Source organism: Gigantopelta aegis, chromosome 13 (genome assembly GCF_016097555.1).
Source record: "Gigantopelta aegis isolate Gae_Host chromosome 13, Gae_host_genome, whole genome shotgun sequence".
Classification (NCBI taxonomy): Eukaryota; Metazoa; Mollusca; class Gastropoda; order Neomphalida; family Peltospiridae; genus Gigantopelta; species Gigantopelta aegis.
Window position 1 is genome coordinate 10,753,886 of NC_054711.1, and position 22,500 is coordinate 10,776,385.

Sequence of the window (22,500 nt, forward strand, 5' to 3'; positions counted from 1 at the left end):
TCGGAGGATCTAGGGTTGAGAATTTTGAAGGCAAAGAAACAAAACATTTGTTCCTAGCAATTTCAGTTTTCAGTTGATGTTTTTGTTATTGTATAAATCTTATATATCAAAACAACCTAACCATTTTATATTCCATACATATTGTTCATCATTTTCTCTCATCACATTAGTCATATACACTATATTATAAATACCGACTAAAACGCATGGTCCTTACTATATTAGGTTAATTATGTGCGATCATAATTTGCTTTTGTAATGAGAATAATAAAAGTTAGTCTATATTTCAGGAAATATAGCTCTCAAGAAAACTGCCTACCAGAGTTCATTCTATATTGGCCACGAATCGCAAAGTCCACGTCTTGCGATAGATGGCGATCTTACACAAGGATCGTATGCAGCAAATTGCATTTTAGCTGGAGACGGCCAGTCAAACTCCTGGTGGGAAGTAGATTTACAGAGAGACTACTACATACACAATGTAGTTATTCACTTCCGCACCGACTGTAAGTATCTGTTAAGACTTCGCAATAACTGAATCACCGGTAACATGCCTACTCGACCCTTATTACTTTTTCGAATTTCAAACTGTCTACAAAAGCAGAATATACCTGAGAATATCATCGACCATATCCGGTATACCGTAATTAATAATTATTTATTTTTGTTTCCTTCTCGCCCGCTACCCCTCAATTCAAAACTAACTTTGATTGACATATTCTGAGGTATATTTATTAGATAAACCTATCTGAAACTCACTGCATAATGTTAAAATATTATAATATAATAATATTTCAATTTCATATGACATAGGATTAAGCAAACAGTGAAGTCGGTAAAGAACGCAAAAATTTCGAAGTATACTCAACAACGAAAGCTTAGCTAATGTTAAAAGAAATGGCATAACATTTATAAATGAACATATTTTTATTAATTAGTATTCACATCTGAAATGTTTACCATTTACAAACAACATAAATTCATCAACCTTTGCCTTAACACAACAGGAGGACCTGGTTTTCTTCTAAGTTTATTCAATCATGGCAAATTTAGATGTTATAAAATATATTTGCTAAACTTTCGTTGTTGAGTATACATTTGAATATTGGTTTGTATGGAAATTAATATTCTAAGGGATATTTTCATCAAATTATTATTTCGTTTTGAAAGCACATAATTGCAGAGACAGCTCCTTTCACATCAAGACTAACATTTAATATGTAAACCTTTGTGGTGGTGTGGCTTTGTGGAGAACGGGAGGGTTGCAGTTACTGAACGTTTGAGTTTCGGTCAATGCTTTTCTGTTTATAAATCTTGTATTAACAATCCGACATGACAGCTCAGTTTGTAGAACGCTTGCCTGAGGTGCTTGCGTCGTAGGATCGAACCACTTATGTAGACCCATTCTCTGATTGTGTTTTTCCCATCCCAACTAGTGCTCTACGACTGGTATATTAAAGGCCGAAAGTGCTTATAAAACATAAAACACCCTGTAGCGGGTTTTCTTTAAAACTAGGCGTAAAACAAAAGATGCTAAATGTTTGACATATAATAGCCAATGATTAATAAATCAATGTGATCAAGTGGTGTCATTAAACAAAACAAACTTTATATCAAAATCATAATATCCCAGGCTTATTATTATTGATTGATTTCGAAAAAGCCTTTGACTCGGTAGACTGAGATTTTAATCACAAAGTACTAATGTTGTTTGGTTTCAGAAGGTCGATTCAGAAATGGGTTTACTTATTTCAGGGAGATAGTCAATCTAGTGTCTAGTAAATGGATTTGCTTCATCTTTTTTTAACCTAGGAAGAGAGTGTAGGCAGGGCGACCCTGTGTCTGCTTATATTATTTCTTCTCTGTGCAAAAATATTAGCCAGACTATTAAAAAACAATAATAATATAAAAGGAATAAAACTTGGTAACATTGAATATTTATTTACACAATTTGCAGATGATACAACAGTAATCTTAGGAGAACAGCCTATATGCTACTCTCAATACTTTAACATTTTATTCTAGATTTTCTGGTCCTAAAGTTAATGTGGAGAAAACTAAATTGATTTGGATATGATAAAAACAACGCAGTCGCTATAAATTATGTAAAGAATGGAAACTTGATTGGACAGATCAGTTTAATTTATTCGGAATTATGTTTGATGTTAATTTAGAAAATATAGTTAAAATTAATTATACTGATACATTGAAAGCTATTGAGTCTTTAATTAATATTTGGTCAAGTAGAACTTTAACACAATTAGGAAGAAACACCTTATTTATTGCAAAACTAAATCATTTATTTTCGGCCATTCCGAACCCAACTATTAATTTAATACAAGAATTTCAAAAGAAACCTTTTACGTTTATATGGAAAGGAAAACCAGATAACGAAAACGTGTACAGATGAATTACAATATTAGAGATGGAGGTATTAAAGTTCCCAATGTCCAAATGTTTATTATAGCACAAACGATTATTTAGATTTAAAAAAAACTATGTACAAGTTTTAATTTGAAATGGAAATTGTTAACACTAAACGAGATTGATAAGTTTGATCATATAATGGACAATGACATACAGTCTCAATTTATTTGGTATAATGATGACTTTAAAATAAATAGTAACTCGGTATTTTATAGAGACTGGTATTAAGCTGGGGTCAGGTATATAAATGACTTAATAGATGACAATAGTAAACTTTATACATATGAACAATTTATTACAATATACAATGTTAAAATTAATTTGATACATTATTGTTGTATTTTAAGTGCAGTCAAGTGGTATTGTAAGATACATAAAATAAAACAATTCAAAAAAAGTAAGCAAACCCATTCTTCCTTACAATAATTCCAAACTTAACATAAACTGCAAAGGCAGTAAACATTATTATAATATATTGCTTGGATCACAATTTCAAAAAATAGATACAATTTAAAATGTGAAAATGACTTAAACTGTCATTATCAAGAATACGATTGGAAACTTATAAATGCAATGCCGTTTCGCTGCACAGACAATACAGAATTAAGATGGTTTCAGTACAACATTATCCACATAATATTACCAGATAACCGTTTTTAACATACCTTAGAATATATTGAGTCTCCACTTTGTTCTTTCTGTGAAGATGAAATATCAACATTAATTCATTTATTTTTGGACTGTAGTAAAATTAATAGCATTTGGAAAGGGCTAAAAGAATGGATCCTTGAAAAAACGGGTATATTAATACATTTTACAAAAACAAAATGTAATTTTGGGTTTTAGAACAAGTAATAATGATGCAATTAATTTAATTATACTATTAATTTAGCAGATTATATTTTAGAGTCATTTGAAAGGTCATACATGTATTCCAAATATAGAATGGATTAAAGAAGAATTAGATGTATACTATAATATTACAAAAAGTGTTGCCTTATGCAAGTGTGACTAAGATAATTTTGTAAAATGTTGGTCAATGTGTCACAATTTGTTTAAGCAATATTCCAATAAGCTATATATTGTTGTTGTATGTATGTATGTATGTATGTATGTATGTATGCATATGTTTATCAAATGTATGTATGATTATGTTAACAAAAATGGTTAAATAAAAAAAATAAAAAAAAATAATATAGGAATCTTGGCGCTAGCCTGACAAAATAATGCACTTTGGTAAAGTTGAAAGGTAATATGTGGCAAATATTAAAGGTTTTTTTAATATTTTATTTATGTTATATATTATTTATTCAGACACATATCGTAAACCTGGTGTACACGTATACAGTTCTATGAAAGCAAATCAAAGTAACGCAGGAAACTGGTGTGGAAACACATCTGCTAGTAGCCCGAATATAGAAACATTGACCTGCGATGACACCGCTAGATACATCACACTCTTCAGAAGTACAGGTGACAAATTAATGAGCTTTTGTGAAGTCGAAGTGTATGGTAAGGCCAATTTTTATATTTACTATCAATACGTATTATCTTTATCAAAGGGTTTGAATGTGTGTGTATCTTTCTTTGTGTGCGTGTGTGTATGTGTATATGTGTGAGTGTGTGTATATGTATATGTATATATATATATATATATATATATATATATATATATATATATATATATATATATATATATATATATGTGTGTGTGTGTGTGTGTATGTATGTGTGTGTGTATGTGTGTGTATATATATATGTGTGTGTGCGTGTGTGTGCGTGCGCATCTGTGTATGTATGTGTGCGTGTGGGCGTGAATTTTTGTGTGTGTGTGTGTGTGTGTTTCTTTGATGGATCGTTTAATGTGTATACTTTATTTTTTATCATCAAAGCGCAGTTCAAAGAAACATTCTTGTAAATTTAAAAGGTGAAGATATATGTCAGGTAGCTTTTTGTTTCTTTCGAGTTTACAAGTCAGAAGAAAAAAGCTACCTGAGCTGAATGATTGCAAACTAAAATACAGTTAGCTTGTTTTTCCAATGGTAATGGATGGTAATAGTTAAACTCTGATACACGCACATCCACTATATTTCCCCCATACCAAAATATGTTTTAAACTTGCCTTAAAATCAGTCTACCAGTCCCTAATCTGATGGATTGTTTCATGTTTCTCTCAAATTTAGTACATAATTAGTTGCCACCTTTGGCCAGGTGGCTTGCGACACATCACTCTCCCAACCAAAAACATGTGATCTCTTCATTATCATAAAACATCAAGGCCTTCCCAGTGACACTTATTTAAAAACCAACACGCCTAACATATATGCTTTTTGAAATATTTTAAAAGATAAAATAGAAATTGAAAAATATATACTTCTAAAAAATTGTCAATTTCAAGAATTTGAGGAATATTGGGCACCTTGGTTCAGATACCTAGAAACACGACATGGCAGTACAATGTTCTAGAGGGATTTCAATACAAATATGTTTTCTCTTTGGAAATTAAAGTATTTAATTCACTCTTTCTTTCCTTCTTCCTTCCTTATCTTATCTTTTCTCCCTTTACCATTCCCTTTAAATCTTTCCTCTACCTCTATCTTCACTGTTAACCCCACATATTAGTGACCTCCATGTCTTCATGTATTCATGCTTATTAATATTATTATACTGATTATAATTACACTATATTATATTATATATATAATGTTTGTGACGGAACATGCTCTTATCTTTTCGCCTGTGGCGATGTTAATTGTTTTAGAGAGCTGTGTGCAGCTTTGTTACGTAATACCTCCACGCGACCGTACCCCCTCATACACACCCAGATCAGGTGTGGAGGCCACGTGGAGAGTGGTTACGCAATACCCCCGCGCGACGGTGGTAGAGCTGCGTCGTAATACACACTTTGACCAGACGTGGAGGCCATGTCGCCAGTAGTTACGTAATACCTCCGCTAGTTCGGTTTACGATCGGGGTATTGCTGGCGAACTAGGCGACGACCAGTCTAGGCTTCTAAGAAAATATATCGACTCTGGGAGTGGTGGAAATTTACATGATAAGATTCGGTCCCGCGTACTGTCTCCGGACCAGTCTGGGATTTTATAATAAATAGCTAGGATTTTAGATATATCGGGGAGAAACTTTGGAAGGCTGCTGGGGAACGGACGTCGTCCACTGAACGAAATATATAAGTTCAGTTCGGACGTGTTAAATACATTTTTTTCTGCTCTGTTGTAATAACCTTGATGTGATTGATGTGACTTTAAATATTTTAATACGGTATTATACCAATATTACTTAGACAGTGTTTCCGGTAATCTGACGAAGTAAATTGTAGGCTTTACTGTCCAAAATATTAAAGCTTAGCCAGTCATCCTAGAGGACCTAGGTAAACTGTAGGTTATTGTCTTTATTGTGATATGTACCAGTATTAATTCTGTATTACAAGGTTACTGAATGAGTAGTTAAGGGTTAATTAAAAATTAACCAGTTAGGAATAGAGTTGTAATTCCTTTATTAATTAAGTTCCCCTGGCAGCGTTTCTCAAATAGCACACGTGTGTGTGTGTTGTATCACGGTGAAGTGATTAGAATATTGTGTAAACTAGACACCTAGTGATTAACTAATTAAGTGTTTAGTTCTGGGTTGTTATATTTGTTGTTGTTAATTAACGACTGCGTCATACATTTGTCAGCGTAGTGTTAATACAGATTCCAAAGTGTATTGTGTTTTGTTGTGTTTTCTAGTGAACTAAACGTGCTATATATATACATATTTTTATAAGATCGTATCTCTGATTATACCTAGAGACGTGCCACTCGGGTATTGGACTGCCCGATACAGAGAGATCTAATAGATATACAGTTAGGAGAGATATTTGGATAATCGTGTTTTATTCAGTTACGGGTATTATAGGATCCCCGTGACAATGTTCATATGTACTTATAACATGGATGTAAGGTAGTGAAATCAGGGCCTCCTACCCTGAGACCACCATACTTGCGTCTGGGGTCAATAAACTTCAAAAACAAAACCACGCCATATGTAGCGATTACTTTATCCAGACTCTGAATTGAACCGTATGTGTCTAAGCAGTGTTATTGTGTATAACTGCATATCTACTGAAAAGTACAGTTAACTCATCAGACTGGTTTTATAATGATTTTCACTTATTTTATACTATGCATGCCAAAATGCCCTTTTTGAGGTGTCTAAGGAATTATAACACCATCTACTAAAACCAACAACCTGGTTTGTTAGTTCTAAAAATGAGCAATGAAACTTTTGTTGCTAAATACAAATTATCAAATACAAAATTCACACGTGTTGGCAAAATGTATTAATTATTTAATTTAGAGACACAACCACTGTTAAGATTCACATGCAATAATACAACGTTAAATATATTTCATACAACTTCAGTTGTTTTCAATAATGGAAAAAACCAACAACACCCAAAACATTTTTATGCAGTTTGTTTGTACTCGTTAATGCTGGCGAAAAGATTAATAGCGTAATTGGCTTTTGTCAGAAATCGTGTTCGGGTGTGTACGTGCGCGGGCGTGTAAATATTAGTATACATTGTAAACTCGTTTTATATCGTTCAGTACCTTGAAGTAAGACATCGTTCCTTCGTTCATGTTGTATATAAAAGTGTACTTCTGTATTTTAGTCTGTGATGCTGGAACTTTCGGTGATAACTGCACCAGGTTCTGTCACTGTCTGAATGGACCGTGTGACTACGTCACTGGAGAATGTTCTGGAGGATGTAAACCAAACTGGAGTGGTCATACGTGTAATGGTATGCTATATATAAATACATTTTATTTAAGAATTGAACGTTATATTTTTGACGTTCTTATAATTCCAAATGCATTAATATTGCTATTATACCAAACTATATTAAAAAACCCAATCGAACTCTATTCCACAATGATTTACAACTGTATCAATACACAAATAAGGGAATTCCCTTAGAAAGTTACATTCGTTTTTTTCCGTCAAATCTCCGATCCTAATGGCCTATAATGATTTAGGGTTTATAAATTTTAATTAAAGTTTAATTAGTAAAACGTGAATGTGAACACTGACTTGAAAGGGATAAAGTGGTTTCAGTGTTACTGTGTGTGTGGATTTCAGAGGAAGTTTGTGATTGCGTGATATTATTCTCGGAAAGGACAGGTCGCGTAATTGTGCACGAAGGAGTATGTGTTTTCGCACGTGTAAGTTGTCGATTTGGTGTTTTGTCAAATGATTTGATTTGTTGAGCATTCTCTGCTATAACTTCTAATAGAAGCTTCATTTTTGTGGCCTGTGATATACATTATGTGTCTCAGTTCAAAACCGGAGTCGTTTAAAGCCTGACTTGTCTCCTTCACTAACAGTGCAGACGAAATTGGGATAAATATAGAAAAGATGGAATCCTCGGGGATTCCCTTGTTTACCGAAAAAATGCAGTTTTAGATCACGTGGTAGCATTTTAACCAATCAAGACGCCTATTACAAAACAGTAATTATAACTGTATATATATATATATATATGTGTGAAGCTAGAAAGGGTTTAAGTATCCCTGCGCCAGTGCGTTAATATCTATGTATGTAGTAGTCAAACCCGACATACATACAATATATAGATATTCATACATCAATACATACTAGCCAGAGCCAGCTCTGCCCACTGTTTCATACACGTAAGCGGGATCGACCGCGTAGATTGTAGGCCCCATGCATATGGTGGAGTTAAAGAGAAGCCTTTTTAAGTCTGACTCAATAGCTCAGAACGTATCGTGGCAAGTCTGCAAGTTGCGGGCGATTCGGTGTCACGGTGTGTTCATATCTGTGTATGTAGTAGTCAACTTGGACATAAATACAATATATAGATATTCGTACATCAATACATACATACATACATACATACATACTAGCCAGTGCCAGGTCTGCCCATTATTTCGTGCACGTAAGCGGGATCAACAGCGTAGATTGTAGGCCCCATGCATGTGGTTGAGTTAAAGAACATCCTTTTTATGAATGCCTCGATAGTTCAGAGCGCATCATGGTTAGTCTCGCAATTTGCGGGCGATTCCGTGCCAATTTGTGAGGATTTAATTATCCCCTGTGCCAGTGCGTTAATAGCTATGTATGTAACAGTCAACCTCGACATACATATGTATTGAAATTTACTTTTCGGGTCCCAATCTGGGGACCACGGGTTCGCCTACCCCTTTCGGTTGTAGACTTTTGCTGGTACTAAGAGTCTATTAATAATTCTCTAGAAGGCTGAAATTACTATAAACCAGAGACCGACTTGACTAGCACAGAAAACCCAAACTAACAAATAAACAGATTACACATTTATTCGAGGGAGTACAAACAAATAACAAATATGTATGGTAGTCCTCTAAGAATCCATATATGAATTGACTACCACTAAATAAATAAACATACACCCACATATCCATACAAATAAATATTTATATTTAGGGACGTGTATGAATGTGTCGTGGATAATCCCAACAAAGAGAAATATTTGCGGAATTAAATTTATATCTGCAGGACAGCACACACCAACTAATTAGGCTCTACACCTTACACGTTTACCCATCCATGCTGGTGTACACGAACTCCGTTAAATCATATATATTTGACAACCCCCTTCAAAGCTATTTTTAACCAAAACACCCTATTAAAGTAGTCGTTAATCCATACAATTAGGACTCACTTATTCGGAATGGGGTTACAAACCATCGACAATGACGAAGACCGTTTATTAAAATCAACGAGATCCTAATTTAATCAGGTTTAATTTATTCAGACGGGTCGTTCGTTCTCTAACTCAGCCAAAACGATTAAGCGGACAGTTCGTGTACGGTAAAAACACGGAATTATATATGGGACGATTACACCTTACACGTAACACGGGTCATTGCATGACTCGCTTTACGTAGCTAATTTATAATTTTAATAACCGAAACTTATAAGATATACATTGGTTAAACGTATGTATAAATGGCCAGACAGCTAGAAATGGAAGCAAACATGTTTACATATATATAAAACGAAAAACAACGCAACCCACAAAAACTAACCTCACAGGAAAACAACCCGAGCGCAAGTGGGGATGAATAACGTGCGTCGAAAAATAATCTAACTTGACCAACCTGATAGCTTGATTCAGTCAGGCCACACTCTTGCACGGACTTCTGCCGACAACATTTAAAACGGTTGCACGACACTTATTGTATTATCCATCGTAGCAATGAGAAAATAACGTTCCTGATGTTCATAAGTGAGTAGAGTTAGATCATGTTGTGAATGTAATTAGTAAGAGATATAATCAGAATCTTAACTGAATATAATAACCAAGGAAAATATGAAAAGATAGACAGACTGAAAACCAGGAACGCTACACATACAATATATAGATATTCATATATCAATACATACATACATATAATATTTGTATACAAAAACAAACACATAGTTATAATTGCAGTATGTGATTCCAATCACTATGGTGAACTGTGTCGTGAAGACTGTTCCACTAGACATTGCGTGGGATCATCAACGTGTGACAGCATTGGACGATGTGACAACGGATGTACAGAAGGATGGATGCAACCAGATTGCACGACAAGTAAGACAATCTATAATATGTCTTCTTACCCCTTTTTCTATTCTGTATATGTGTATGTTCCATATTGCACATTTCCGTAACAAAAGTCTCTTCACCTGAGAACCTACACAACATATGTCGTACGTTCTACTAACGATGATCGATTGTCGCACCATGTTTCCCACACATCCCTTAATGGGGGGTTTTCTGTGATAAAAACACTTCTTTGTTCCTTCGAGTGAAATGTTTCTGCCCCTCCCCCCCCCCCCCCCCGCAATATTTCGAAATGAAATTGTTATGTTCCCTGACCGCAACGATAACGTTATGGACTATACAATAGAGGACAGTGTCTCCGATAAAGGTAATAGCGGTCGTGCTGCTATTTTCTTTAGGAGTGCTTCAGAAGGAAATCTTGACATCTTAATGGCAAAAATAGATCTCTAAGAAATAAGGAAGTGTATTTAATCATGTAAAATGAGAATATGGGCTGTAACAAAATAAAACGGTACGTACGTACATGTTGAGTAGGCTTCCATTGTATAGAACTTTTTAACATCACGTTTTGTATTACGCACCATTTTAAAAGTGAGGTACTAATATATATATAGAAATAGAAATTGTAGCAATTAATACACAATATAATAAAATGCTTCTGTATTAAATGTTCACAGTTCTACATTGTATTTGCTTCAATTATATGCTATGCAACTTCAAAAAGTGTGACTGTTTTTTTCTTTTTGGGGAGTGGGTGGGGGTACTATTATTATTATTAATTATTATTATTATTATTATTATTATTATTATTATTATTATTATTATTTATCCATTTCAGAATTATTATTATTATTATTATTATTATTATTATTATTTATCCATTTCAGAATGTTCCCAGGGTCTATATGGACACGGATGTAGAGGTTCCTGTGTAAACAGACATTGTCACGTGAAATCTGACTGTGACCACGTGACTGGAGAGTGTGTCGGTGGCTGTAATAGAGGATATAATCCACTCGACTGTACATCTAGTAGGTGTTCAGTATTAGTTGGACAATTGTTTTGTGTGTTTGTTTGGGGGTGGTTTTATTGTGGGGGGTTTTGTGGGGGGGGGGGGGGGGGTTCTTCTTTTTTTTTCAGTAAAACTATTTTTGTTGGTACAGCTAGATGTTTCTTGTTTGTGTTTCATGCGGTGATGTAAAACAATTTGTGGTGATAATTCACTGGATATTTTTGGGGAAGGATGTTGGTGTACAATTCCATAAGTATATAATATTGGTGTACTTTTCAAATTTATTTTTAATCGCTAAATTAGACTCGAAATTTAATTTTAGTTAAAACATATTATTACAGTCTAAACAACAAGAGGTGTTACAATTAGTCAACGGACTAAAGACTATATTAATGTTCGTCGTGTCAATTTGCAAACATTTATTACCATAGCGGACACTCATAAACAGGGAAATAAAAATCACAATTTCTTCTCATATTTTATATTGGTGTAACGAACAATATTATTGGACGATTTGGGGCTCACAAACCAGTAACTTCGTCGGTACTAAATATGACGTTATCACGATTTGGCAAACATAAACACCTCCTTTAATGAGTTTGCATATACGGCGGATAGTTTTTATTGTTAAATTTCTAATAAGGTGCTATTTTAATACAATACATTACATATTTTTTTCATAAGAAATAAAGATACCTTTATTAAAGTTACTTGTGAACTGAGTAAACTACATTGCTTTATTGTATACATTTCAGCATGTGAGAGTACATTTGGTTTTAACTGTAAGATGTGATGTGATGCCAGACACTGTCTTGGTAGTCAGTACTGTGACATGTTTTATGGAACATGTACAGGTGGTTGTCAAGCTGGCTGGGAGTTACCTGACTGCACATATACTTACTGTTGTCTTTATTATAATATATTGACTGTTATTGCTGCTGTTATACATATAGTTGTTTTTGTCATTATTATTATTATTATTATTATTATTATTATTATTATTATTCCTCAACATATGCTTGAAGTGCTTGCGTCGCAGGATCGAACCACCTCGATAAATCCATTCAGCTGATTAAGGGTGTTTTTTCTGTTTCAACCAGTGCACCACAACTGGTCAAAGGCCGCAGCGTGTGATTTCCTGTTTGTGGGAAAGTGCATATAAAAGATTCAGTATTAAAGGGACATTCCTGAGTTTGCTGCAATTTTTAAGATGTCATCGACCAACTGAGATTTTTAACGATTGCAATTACATATCAAATATATTTTTCTGCATAATACATTAGTGGTGGCTGTATATTAAAATGTTTCTGATCGTTCTAATATCTGTACTAGGTTAAATTTCATTTTACTTCCTAAAATATATTTTAAATTATTTGAAGACAAAATCAAGTTTGGGCTTCTTACAAGTATTAAGACGACCAGAAACACACTGAATATAGAGACAATGATATTCGAAACAAAAAAATATATTTAACATGTAAGTTAAATCGTAGAAATAGTTTATTAGTCGGAAACATCTTACAATGTAGCAAACTCAGGAATGTCCCTTTAAATATTCAGAATAATTGGTAAAAGGTCATTGCATTTTTCACTTATTATATTTTATATAATTTATTTTGCTTATTTTGTTTTATTATTTTTTGTATACTGCATTACATTGCAATACATTCTAAGACCGGATTCAGAATGAGCTAAATGACATCCGTAGAGGACATTATGTAGACCTACTTTTTTGTATTCCTCATCATATATCTTAACCAAAAGGTTTTGGTAAACGGGCTTCTGATGGAGAGGGTGGCAAATATGAAGGTCAACGTAGACTCCCTTCCCTAAAACTGTGTCAGCTACTAATAGCACTACTGATAGAGCAGATAATTGGTAGAACCTTTCAAATGATGGTAGAAAAATGAAACTTGGCACATATGATCTCCCTGTGGCGTTCGTCAAATCCAATCAATGTACCATTTGAATTTTCAATATGGCGGCAATTTGTCAAGATGGCCGCCACACTGTCCTACCAATGTTCATTATTGAGATTTTAATAGCTTTTCGATATTAGTCAATTTATATTATGTTTATGTTTAGAAACATGCTGAACCTAACGTCTCATATGTAAAAAAAAAGTATCTGACGGTGGGAGTGGCAAATATTGGGGGTCAGTGTATGGCAACCTCCCCAAACCATGGGCAACTACTATGATAATTAATAGGATCCTGTTCATTGGAATGAATGTTTAACGACAGCCCAGCACAAAAAAAATGCATCGGCTATTGGGTGTTAAACTACGGTAAATGCACAAAATGATGTGATGAACAACATCAATAAAACAAATGCTAAAATTAAATTAAAACACAGTGTATAGAACTGTGTAAAAACAAATACAAATACCACAGATAAGTAAAATTAAAATTTATAATAAAATTCAATATCACGAAGAAACTGCAACAAAGGTTCAGGATGGAATAGAAATGATTCCATCACATTTCTTCGTACAAATATGTTTTATAGTTTCCTTCAAATGATTGCACTCCACCAAAAGGTAGAGTACCATCAGGGTACATTGACAGTGCTCACACAATCATATTTTCTTTATAAAAAATATGTTTTATCTGTATACAGTATGTCAACGAGGTACATTTGGACCTGGATGTCAGTCAAAGTGTAGTGAACGACATTGCAAAGGGGACAGCTCATCGTGTGATGTACAGAATGGAACATGCCAACATGGTTGTGATCCAGGCTGGAAGAGTCTAAGTTGTAACATAGGTAAGTATTTAAACAATATAAATTGTTTTATTTATTAACTTTAAGATATATACTTATTGTATGTGTATAATGGATTACTGTACATTCAAACAAAGGCATTTAATTTGCAAAACGTATACATGCATTTCATACTTTAGACATTTATGAGATAACCATAATTACTATTTTAGATTTGTGGGTGTTATTATATATATGGAAAATTTGATATGTTTAAACAAAAACTAAGCTACAATCAAATTGTAGACTCTTGAATGGTTAACTTGGCCTGTACTACTTTCTAATTACGTAATTAGATTTGCTGGTGTAACAACGTATTTATTCAAAACATAGTCACTATCAATTTACAATGTTAAAGGAACCGTCCTGAATTTGTAACCATTACAAGATGTTTTGGTGACTATAATTACATTTTAACAACACTTCCTTAGAATATCAATGTGTGTATATCCAGTGTGATTGGTGTCGTGGGGAAATGTTTATTGCAATCATTTTACTTCGTATGTACGAAGCTATTGGAAGGTAAAATCCAATTTGGACAACTACAAACATTAGGACAAAAAACACTTTGTTTATACAGACTGATATATGCAATTTTAATCATCAAAAAGGCTCCTTAAACACGGTACAATAGCACCAAACTCAGGACGTCCCATGGAATCTATTCAACACAAACACCGAACTGGAAGATTAATTGGAACATTGTTGCTTTAACGTAAATGCATATTTTAGTTTCATAATAAATATTATTTTAACAATTCCTTTAATATTTGTTGATGACAGATTACAGTCAGGATTACTGTTAGAACTTTACTGTCAGAACTATTCGATTAATTAGTATTATATGCGAGTCCATAGTAGGTGGCATTCAATTTTTATTTTATATGTTTTGGGCAGACGCTAGTGTGGTTCGTATGGCGTTGATTTTGAATTAATGTCTATAAAAAGATTCCAATGGAATTACGACCAGCTGTGGCACTATATTGCAGCATGTGATAGAGGATCCTATGGCGCTGGTTGTAAATTCAGTTGTTCACAAAGACACTGCAAAGTGAGTACGACGAGCTGTAACAATGTTAATGGTTACTGTGAAGGTTTGTGTCAGGACGGTTGGATGGGAGTCGATTGTACAGGTACACTGGCTTTTATTAACATATCAGCTTTACATTTTAAACAAAATCCAAAGACAAACGTTTGAAAACAAATAACTGCTTGTGAGCCAATATGGGAAAAAACTGTTTTACATATGTAAACAAAATCCAAAGTTAAACGTTTGAAAACAAACAACTGTCTGTGGGCAAATATGTGGAAAACACTTATAAACGTATTCAGTGTATACTAGAAATATTTACTTCAGGAGTCAATCAACTTTTCTTTTAAAAACAAACAAAGAAACAACAACGTGGTTCTTCATTTTCAGTGATTTATCTATAGTAAATATGTATCATATGTTAATGTTATTAAATGTCATACTGTAGAGCCAAACTTCATTATTCTATAAATGTGCATATGGCGATATAATCTATTATGTGGTACGCAGGTACTACTAGTTATCTTTCCTCGAACATAGTTAATCCATCATGTTTAGTATGAACATTATATAACACCAGAAATAAGGTTTTGCATTTTGATTTTAAGCAACATATAATTAATCATTCATGCAGAAGTGAACTGGATGTATAACGACAATATCAGTTAAATAGTATAAATAATATTATGTATACGTGCACTATATAAACGTGATTGTTTTTTTTGTTATTATTATTAATATTATTATTATTATTATTATTGCTATATGTTTGATATGTTATTTGTATGCATGTCAGTGTCAGTCTCCTTGTTGTGGGTTGGTCAACCTTAACAAAGACAAGACAACATCAGTTAGTCAATCACACATGAATGATATAGATAATAACTTTACAGGTAGTACTAAACCAAATAACTTCCGGCTGGGTCAAAGTTCGAGGTGCACCGAACTTCTGATAAAGAAGTGAACACCACAAGTCCTGTGATTGGTTATAAATGTGAGTGTGTTGGTTGTAAAAAATAATAGTTTCATCTGGGTAAAAAAAAAATTGCAATTTTATTTCATCTAGTACCAATGTGTCAAGTAGCCTTGTGCTTGAAACATGTATGGGGTACCTGTAAAAAAAAGTACTCGAATTTTGTGCGAAACTAGGGTAGTCATAGACGCTATCCGTTATCTCAGAAACGAGCAGCTTGACCCCCATTTTTTTTTTATTCACTTTAAGTGTAAGGGGTGGTAGTATTTATATCCGTGGCGTTTATGTCGGTTGATACGTTGCAGGTAGGAGTTTTAGCCACATATGTTACTATTGTCGTCTATGGGATTTGATTTGGTAGTATACACCCTACAATACAGGATGTGATGGGAAATACGGCCCAGATTGTTCATTATTGTGTGATGCAAGACACTGTAAAAACAAGACACCGTGTGATTACATGACCGGATCTTGTGAAGGAGAATGTCTGCCTGGTTGGCAAGGTGCTACGTGTACTGGCAGTAAGTACTGCAAGGACATTTATTCCTGTGGAATATAAAGATTCTCTTAAGTTTGCTGTCAAACAATCCCATACGTATATCTTTTACAGTGGAAATAATGGGTTATGGTTTCAATTATAAAACCCCAGCACTAAATGTTATGAATGTTAGCAGAAAGAGAGTCTTTGAGCGTGTGTACTAATCTGCGCGTGCGTGTGTACATTTGTTTATATGCATATGTGTTTAGAAAACAATTATATAACATATTTTGTGAAGGTCTTGATCTATATTATTTTAATTTCAGTTTGTGATACAGATCATTATGGCGTTAATTGTGAATCAATATGTGCAGACAGACATTGCAAGGGGGAACAACTCTGTCATCATGAACTGGGATACTGTAATGGCGGGTGTGTACCAGGGTGGACAGGACTTGCATGTGTTGAAGGTAAATGTGATGACGGACTATAATACTCAGGCCTGTTACAAGTGGGATTCAGGATACGATCGAAATTATTCGTGAAACTGAAATTATTCACTAAAAATGTTAGCCATAAAATATATTGTTTAGTTATTTCCAAACATGCACCGTAACGTTCATTACAATAACGTGTTTGTGTGTGTGTGTGTGTGCGCGCGCGTGTGTGTATGTGAGTGGGTGTGTGTGTGTGTGTGAGAGAGAGAGAGAGAGAGAGAGAGAGAGAGCGAGAGAGAGAGAGAGAGAGAGAGAGAGAGAGAGAGAGAGAGAGAGAGAGAGAGTCTGTGTATAGACGTATGTATGTATGTATGTATGTATGTATATAGAGAGATCAAATATATGATAATGGAAATGGGAGTGCACAAGGATTTATAAACCATTTTATATTTGAAGATTTTCTCTTTTTACAGCCCAAGCTGTCACTGGCAACACTGATACCGGTAACAGTGATTCCGCCATCGTTGCGGTTTCTGTTGTGGCGGGTATTCTGTTTGTATTGTTGGTCATAGTCACCAGTGTTTTAATCTGGCAAGTAGATCTGATTTTATGTTTATTGTAAACAATTAGCATTTTTTGTTGGGAGGGGCGTAGCCCAATGGTAAGGCGCTTGCCAGATGCGCAGTTGGTTTGTGATTGATCCCCGTTGGCCTCAGATTACAGTTATCTTCCCATTTGGTTGTCCAAAATCCGGAAGTTTGACCGCGCAAGTAGTCTGCTGTTTGACTGTGATTATTTCATGGCAGACAGCTATGAAGTGGCAACTGTTTGACTGAGGTGACAGGGGATAGCATGTAGTTTGTAAACATGTGTAACTTGTTGACATTGAAGACTTGTTTGTGGTAATTCCGGCCCATGCAAAAGTAGTGCTTTTTGTGTAAAATGGGTGTAGTCCGGCTTGGTTTAGAGGGTGTGTCTGTTTAAACCAATATGCTGGGAGAAAGAGCTGGACAACAGGGGCTGTCCTTTTCAGGGTATGTGTCCCCCATGCAGGCAAAGGTACATACAAAACTTCACGGGCCTTCTGATATTAATAAAAATGTTATAGCCACTAAGGCTATATAGAAACATATAGCAAAATTAATTGTGGTCTGAGGCCTGATATTGGTGGACCCATTGAGCTATTTCTCTTTCCAGCCAGTGCACCACAACAAGTATATCAAAGGTCGTGATATGTACTCTCCTGCCGACGTGATATGTACTCTCCTGCCGACGTGATATGTACTCTCCTGCCTATCAGATGACGCATACAAAATATCCCTTGCTTTTAACAGAAAAATGTAGCAGGTTTCCTGTGTAAGACTACATGTCAAAATGACCGAATGCTTGACAGCGAATAGCTGATCATTAATAAATCAATGTGATCTAGTGGTGTCCTTGTGCTATCACGTCTGTGACATGGTATATATAAAATATCCCTTGGTACTAATGGCAAAATTATCAAATGTTTAACGTCCAGTAGCATTAATACATTTATGTGATCTAATGGTGTCGTTAAGCAAACGAAACTATCTTTTATTTTGTTTTGCCTTTATTTGTTCAGAAGCGTGTATAATGTGCAATGTACATTATATATATGATTAGTTTAAATAGGCATAGAAATGCATATTGATCAAAACATCGTTATTCAATGTTCTTGTGAAAAAATAAAGTCCATATCCAAATAATTTCATTTATTTCTATCTATAAATTTATATTACTGCATAACAGAAGGAATGAACTGTTTTATTTAGCACATTTTATTTACGGTTGTATGGCGTCGGACATATGGTTAAGGACCACGCATATATTGAGGAAGGAAACCCGCTGTCACCACTTCATGTGCTACTCTTTTCGATTAGCAGCAAGTGATCTTTTATATGCACCATCCCATAGACAAAATAGCATATACCACGGCCGTTGATGTACCAGTCGTGGTGCACTGGCTAGAGCGAGAAATACTCCAATGCGTCCATCGACGGGGATCGATCCCAAACCGACCGCGCATCAAACGAGCACTTTACAACTGGGCTACGTCTCGCGCACTGCATAATAGAATAACAGTGACTGACAGGTAATTGTGTGGTGTAGCAGTTTCACTTTGAATTAAATCTCTGTATTGATTTTAATGGTTTATGGTGAACCTGTATATTTTACTTATGTTTTTCACCGAATATTTTTAAGGAAACCACTAGTTTTAATATATTGAGTTAATTATGCACATATTATATGTGGTATCAAATAATGTGTAGTTTCTCATCATAAACTTATTAAATGTTAATGAAACATAACACTTCGAACTTTGACAATGTACATTAAATTTAATATTGAGGTCGTAATCATACTATATTATAACATTTATTGTAGGCACATTAAGACTCACAGAGTGAAGTCAGACTCGTATCAGCAAGAGATGAAAAAAACAAACACGAACCCGTCAAATGAACCTACAGACCCCAGTGCTGTAGAATATGAAATCGTCGATAGACAAGATGGCGGTCGCAGCAATCCCAGAATTCCCGGTTCTCAACAAGTGGACACTTCCCGTTCAGCCAATGATGGCAATTCTCCGACGTCACATGATCAAATGGATGCGCAGCCAAGTCATTTTGACAGTGAGGGTGGCTATGTTAATGCAAGCCAAACGAATGAATACGAAACACTTGATTTATCCAACCCACCGCAGAATGACTATGATAGAATAACTGGTGTTTAGACAATCGTGAATGAACTTTTGGTTAACTAACGTTGATACTTTTACCGCGTGGTTTTAAAAAGACATTGTCATTATGAAATTTGTTTCACGATGACTCAAGATACGGAGTTGAAAACGAGATAGTAATTTTGACTTAAAAGTTTGAATGAAGGTCTCTGAAATTGTAAAAAAAGTATAGAGAAGTATCACGTGTTGCTTGTTTGTCCTTGCTATCGTGATATTAGATCACAATTCTTAAAGAAATAGCCTTATGCTTGGACTGTCTATAACCAATTTGTAAATTTATTAACAGTAAAATCAAGGACAATTTGGTTAGATCTATCAAAATGTATTTATGTTGCAATGCAAAGACGTATTAACGTTACTGTAACAGTTGTATTTCCTCCTCCTCCTTTACAACTTCCACCAAAACTACTACTACTACTACTACTACTACTGCTACTACTACTACTATTACTACTACTATTACTATATTACAATCATTATTTGTCTTACTGCTACTACAATAATAATTATTACTTAATCATTAATTATTATGTACATTTACTTGTTTGGTATGTTCTCATTTCTTATGTAGTTTGTATCATATTTTATTTAAATGCATATTTGTAACACTATTGTATTAATATTCACGCGATATATTGTGTATGTTTCATCCAATCGCTGATGTCAGCTTCATCATAATAAACTGATTGATTATATGTATAGCCTATTATTACCGTTTAGATAAATTTCTTCCGTTTTGATTGGTCAATAGCCAATGCATACCACAAGTACGCCGTCTCTTTTGCGGGAAAATACAGGATTTACGGGAATATATAGAATTTGCTGGGGAGTACGAAATGTCACGTGACTTGCTCGATTGGTTGTACGGAAATACAAACTGCTGTCGAGACCGACGAAATTTTCTCCAACACGCCTCACTGATTAAATTTGTTAAAAGACTTGAATTCATTATGAAAGGGAACACCACAATTCGGTAAATTTTATTTTTACTGTTTATTTGAAGATTTCTTGAGCACGTTTGGCCAAAAAATGTGCTAGATTGTAGTTTTTCGCGTATTAAAATCTAATGCTAGAATATAGCATGGCGTAGTCAGTTACCGTGTTAGAATTTGGGCTAATTATCACGAAGGTCTCTGAAATTTTAAGTAATAACTTGACATGCGTTGTTTACAGGTTCTCCAAGTTAGTACAACACGACAAATAGTTTTGTTCGGCTGCGGGTGTTCAATTTTGTTTTCCTGTTTAAAACACGTAAGATGATAAGGCGTTATGAGTTGTCTCCCTTTGCGAAACAGGCTTCGAAATATTTTCTGGATAAACCACCCGGAATCCTTGTTGACACTCTTAATATCCAAACAGCTAACAACCCCCCACACACATACACACCACACACACACACACACACACCAGCCCCCCCCCCCCCCCCCCCAAAAAAAAAAAACCCAACAAAAAACCCCAGTAATTCCTTGCATAGTTATTTGTTAACAAAAAACATCCAATATATTTTGAGGAATTTGATGTTATGTTATGTTATTAAACTCAAACTCAAAATGTGTGTGCCTTTTGTTTAATAGTTTGAGTGTTAGTGTATTTTTTTTTTACTTATAAAAAAACAGATCTAAACGGTAATAAATTCGTTACGCGGGTTTTTGACAGGGCGCCTCGAGAAATACAGGTTTTGGAGGGGCGTACAATCCCGTACGTCATGTCAAAATCCCGCATAACTACTAATATTGTACTGTAAAATTGTTTTAGCCTCAGTGGCAGAGGAAGGAGTAACCACAACCTGCCTACACTCCGGCTTGCAATGAGGTATCTACTCAATAGGAAAGCCCCTAGATAACATGATGCAGACTGATGGCTGTGTATAGACCGCAACAAATAGTTCATTTGAAAACAAAACCCAAACAAACTCCATAACCTTAACTTTCTAGCTGTGTCAGTTTGTGACAGTGTACGTAGACAGATTTATTCAACCGTTTATTCTTGAAACTACAGAGAGGTCGTGGTGTTCTCCAGCATTTGTGTCACGGTTCTTAAGAAAAGAATGCATTAATCAAGGTTTCTGATAGAGAGTAGGGCAAAACGACCTATCAACTTCCGTCGAATCTAAATCATCGCTATTCGTTTCATCAGATTTGTATTCTTAAAATAGTTTCAATGCAATATTTAGTTAGAGACTGATTAAAAATATATTGTCAGTGTAAGATGTTTCCACCTGATAGTACTTTATAACGACTAAAATTACATATTAAAGTTAAGACGCGTCTGCTGGTCTCTCTCTCTCTCTCTCTCTCTCTCTCTCTCTCTCTCTCTCTCTCTCTCTCTCTCTCTCTCTCTCTCTCTCTCTCTCTCTCTCTCTCTGTGTGTGTGTGTGTGTGTGTGTGTGTGCGTGTGTTTCTAAATCGTTAAAATTTCATTTACTATTGGGTGAGGGTTTACACTTCTCGATGCATCCACAAAGGCGCGCGAGCTCCCATTTTTCTTCATGATGTAAAAGACATTTATATATATATATATATATATATATATATATATATATATATATATATATATATATATATATATATATATATATATATATATATCTCTCTCTCTCTCTCTCTCTCTCTCTCTCTCTCTCTCTCTCTCTCTGGATCTGCCAGATAAAAGAAGACAGGAGAGCACATACGTAATGTATAGTTTCCAATGAACTTAAAATAATGTTATATATTCACGTAATCTATAGTTTACAATGAACGTAACTTAAAATAATGTAATATAAAGAATACTCTTATTTGGTAATCCAGAACGGATTAATCTATTTCTCTGACTTATATTTTATTTATCACCATTCGTGCTGATAAAATGTGTATACAAAATGTAAGCCTTCGCCTCTTTGCCAATTTCATTCTAAATATTGGAAATAAATGTTGTATTAAAACCTATACCCGCTAGATTGTTCTCACGGGGCTTGATCAGTGCATTCTACTTCAGTGTTGCCAATACTGGGCAAACATCACTGAGGTCTGGG

At 34.6% G+C, this 22,500-nt stretch overlaps 1 protein-coding gene across 1 annotated transcript in view; it reads left to right on the forward strand.

Annotated features, from left to right (window-relative positions):
- Positions 1–20,935, forward strand: part of LOC121387117 (multiple epidermal growth factor-like domains protein 10) — a 21,332-nt gene extending 397 nt beyond the window's left edge. Inside the window, exons 2-11 of the mRNA XM_041518141.1 lie at positions 275–506; positions 3,742–3,939; positions 7,100–7,228; positions 9,920–10,060; positions 10,921–11,064; positions 13,665–13,811; positions 14,798–14,941; positions 16,616–16,759; positions 17,200–17,317; positions 19,133–20,935. Of these exons, the coding sequence (XP_041374075.1) occupies positions 275–506; positions 3,742–3,939; positions 7,100–7,228; positions 9,920–10,060; positions 10,921–11,064; positions 13,665–13,811; positions 14,798–14,941; positions 16,616–16,759; positions 17,200–17,317; positions 19,133–19,481 (1,746 nt within the window). The 3' untranslated portion in view covers positions 19,482–20,935. The remainder of the gene's footprint in view (positions 1–274; positions 507–3,741; positions 3,940–7,099; positions 7,229–9,919; positions 10,061–10,920; positions 11,065–13,664; positions 13,812–14,797; positions 14,942–16,615; positions 16,760–17,199; positions 17,318–19,132) is intronic.
- Positions 20,936–22,500: the final 1,565 nt, after the last annotated feature.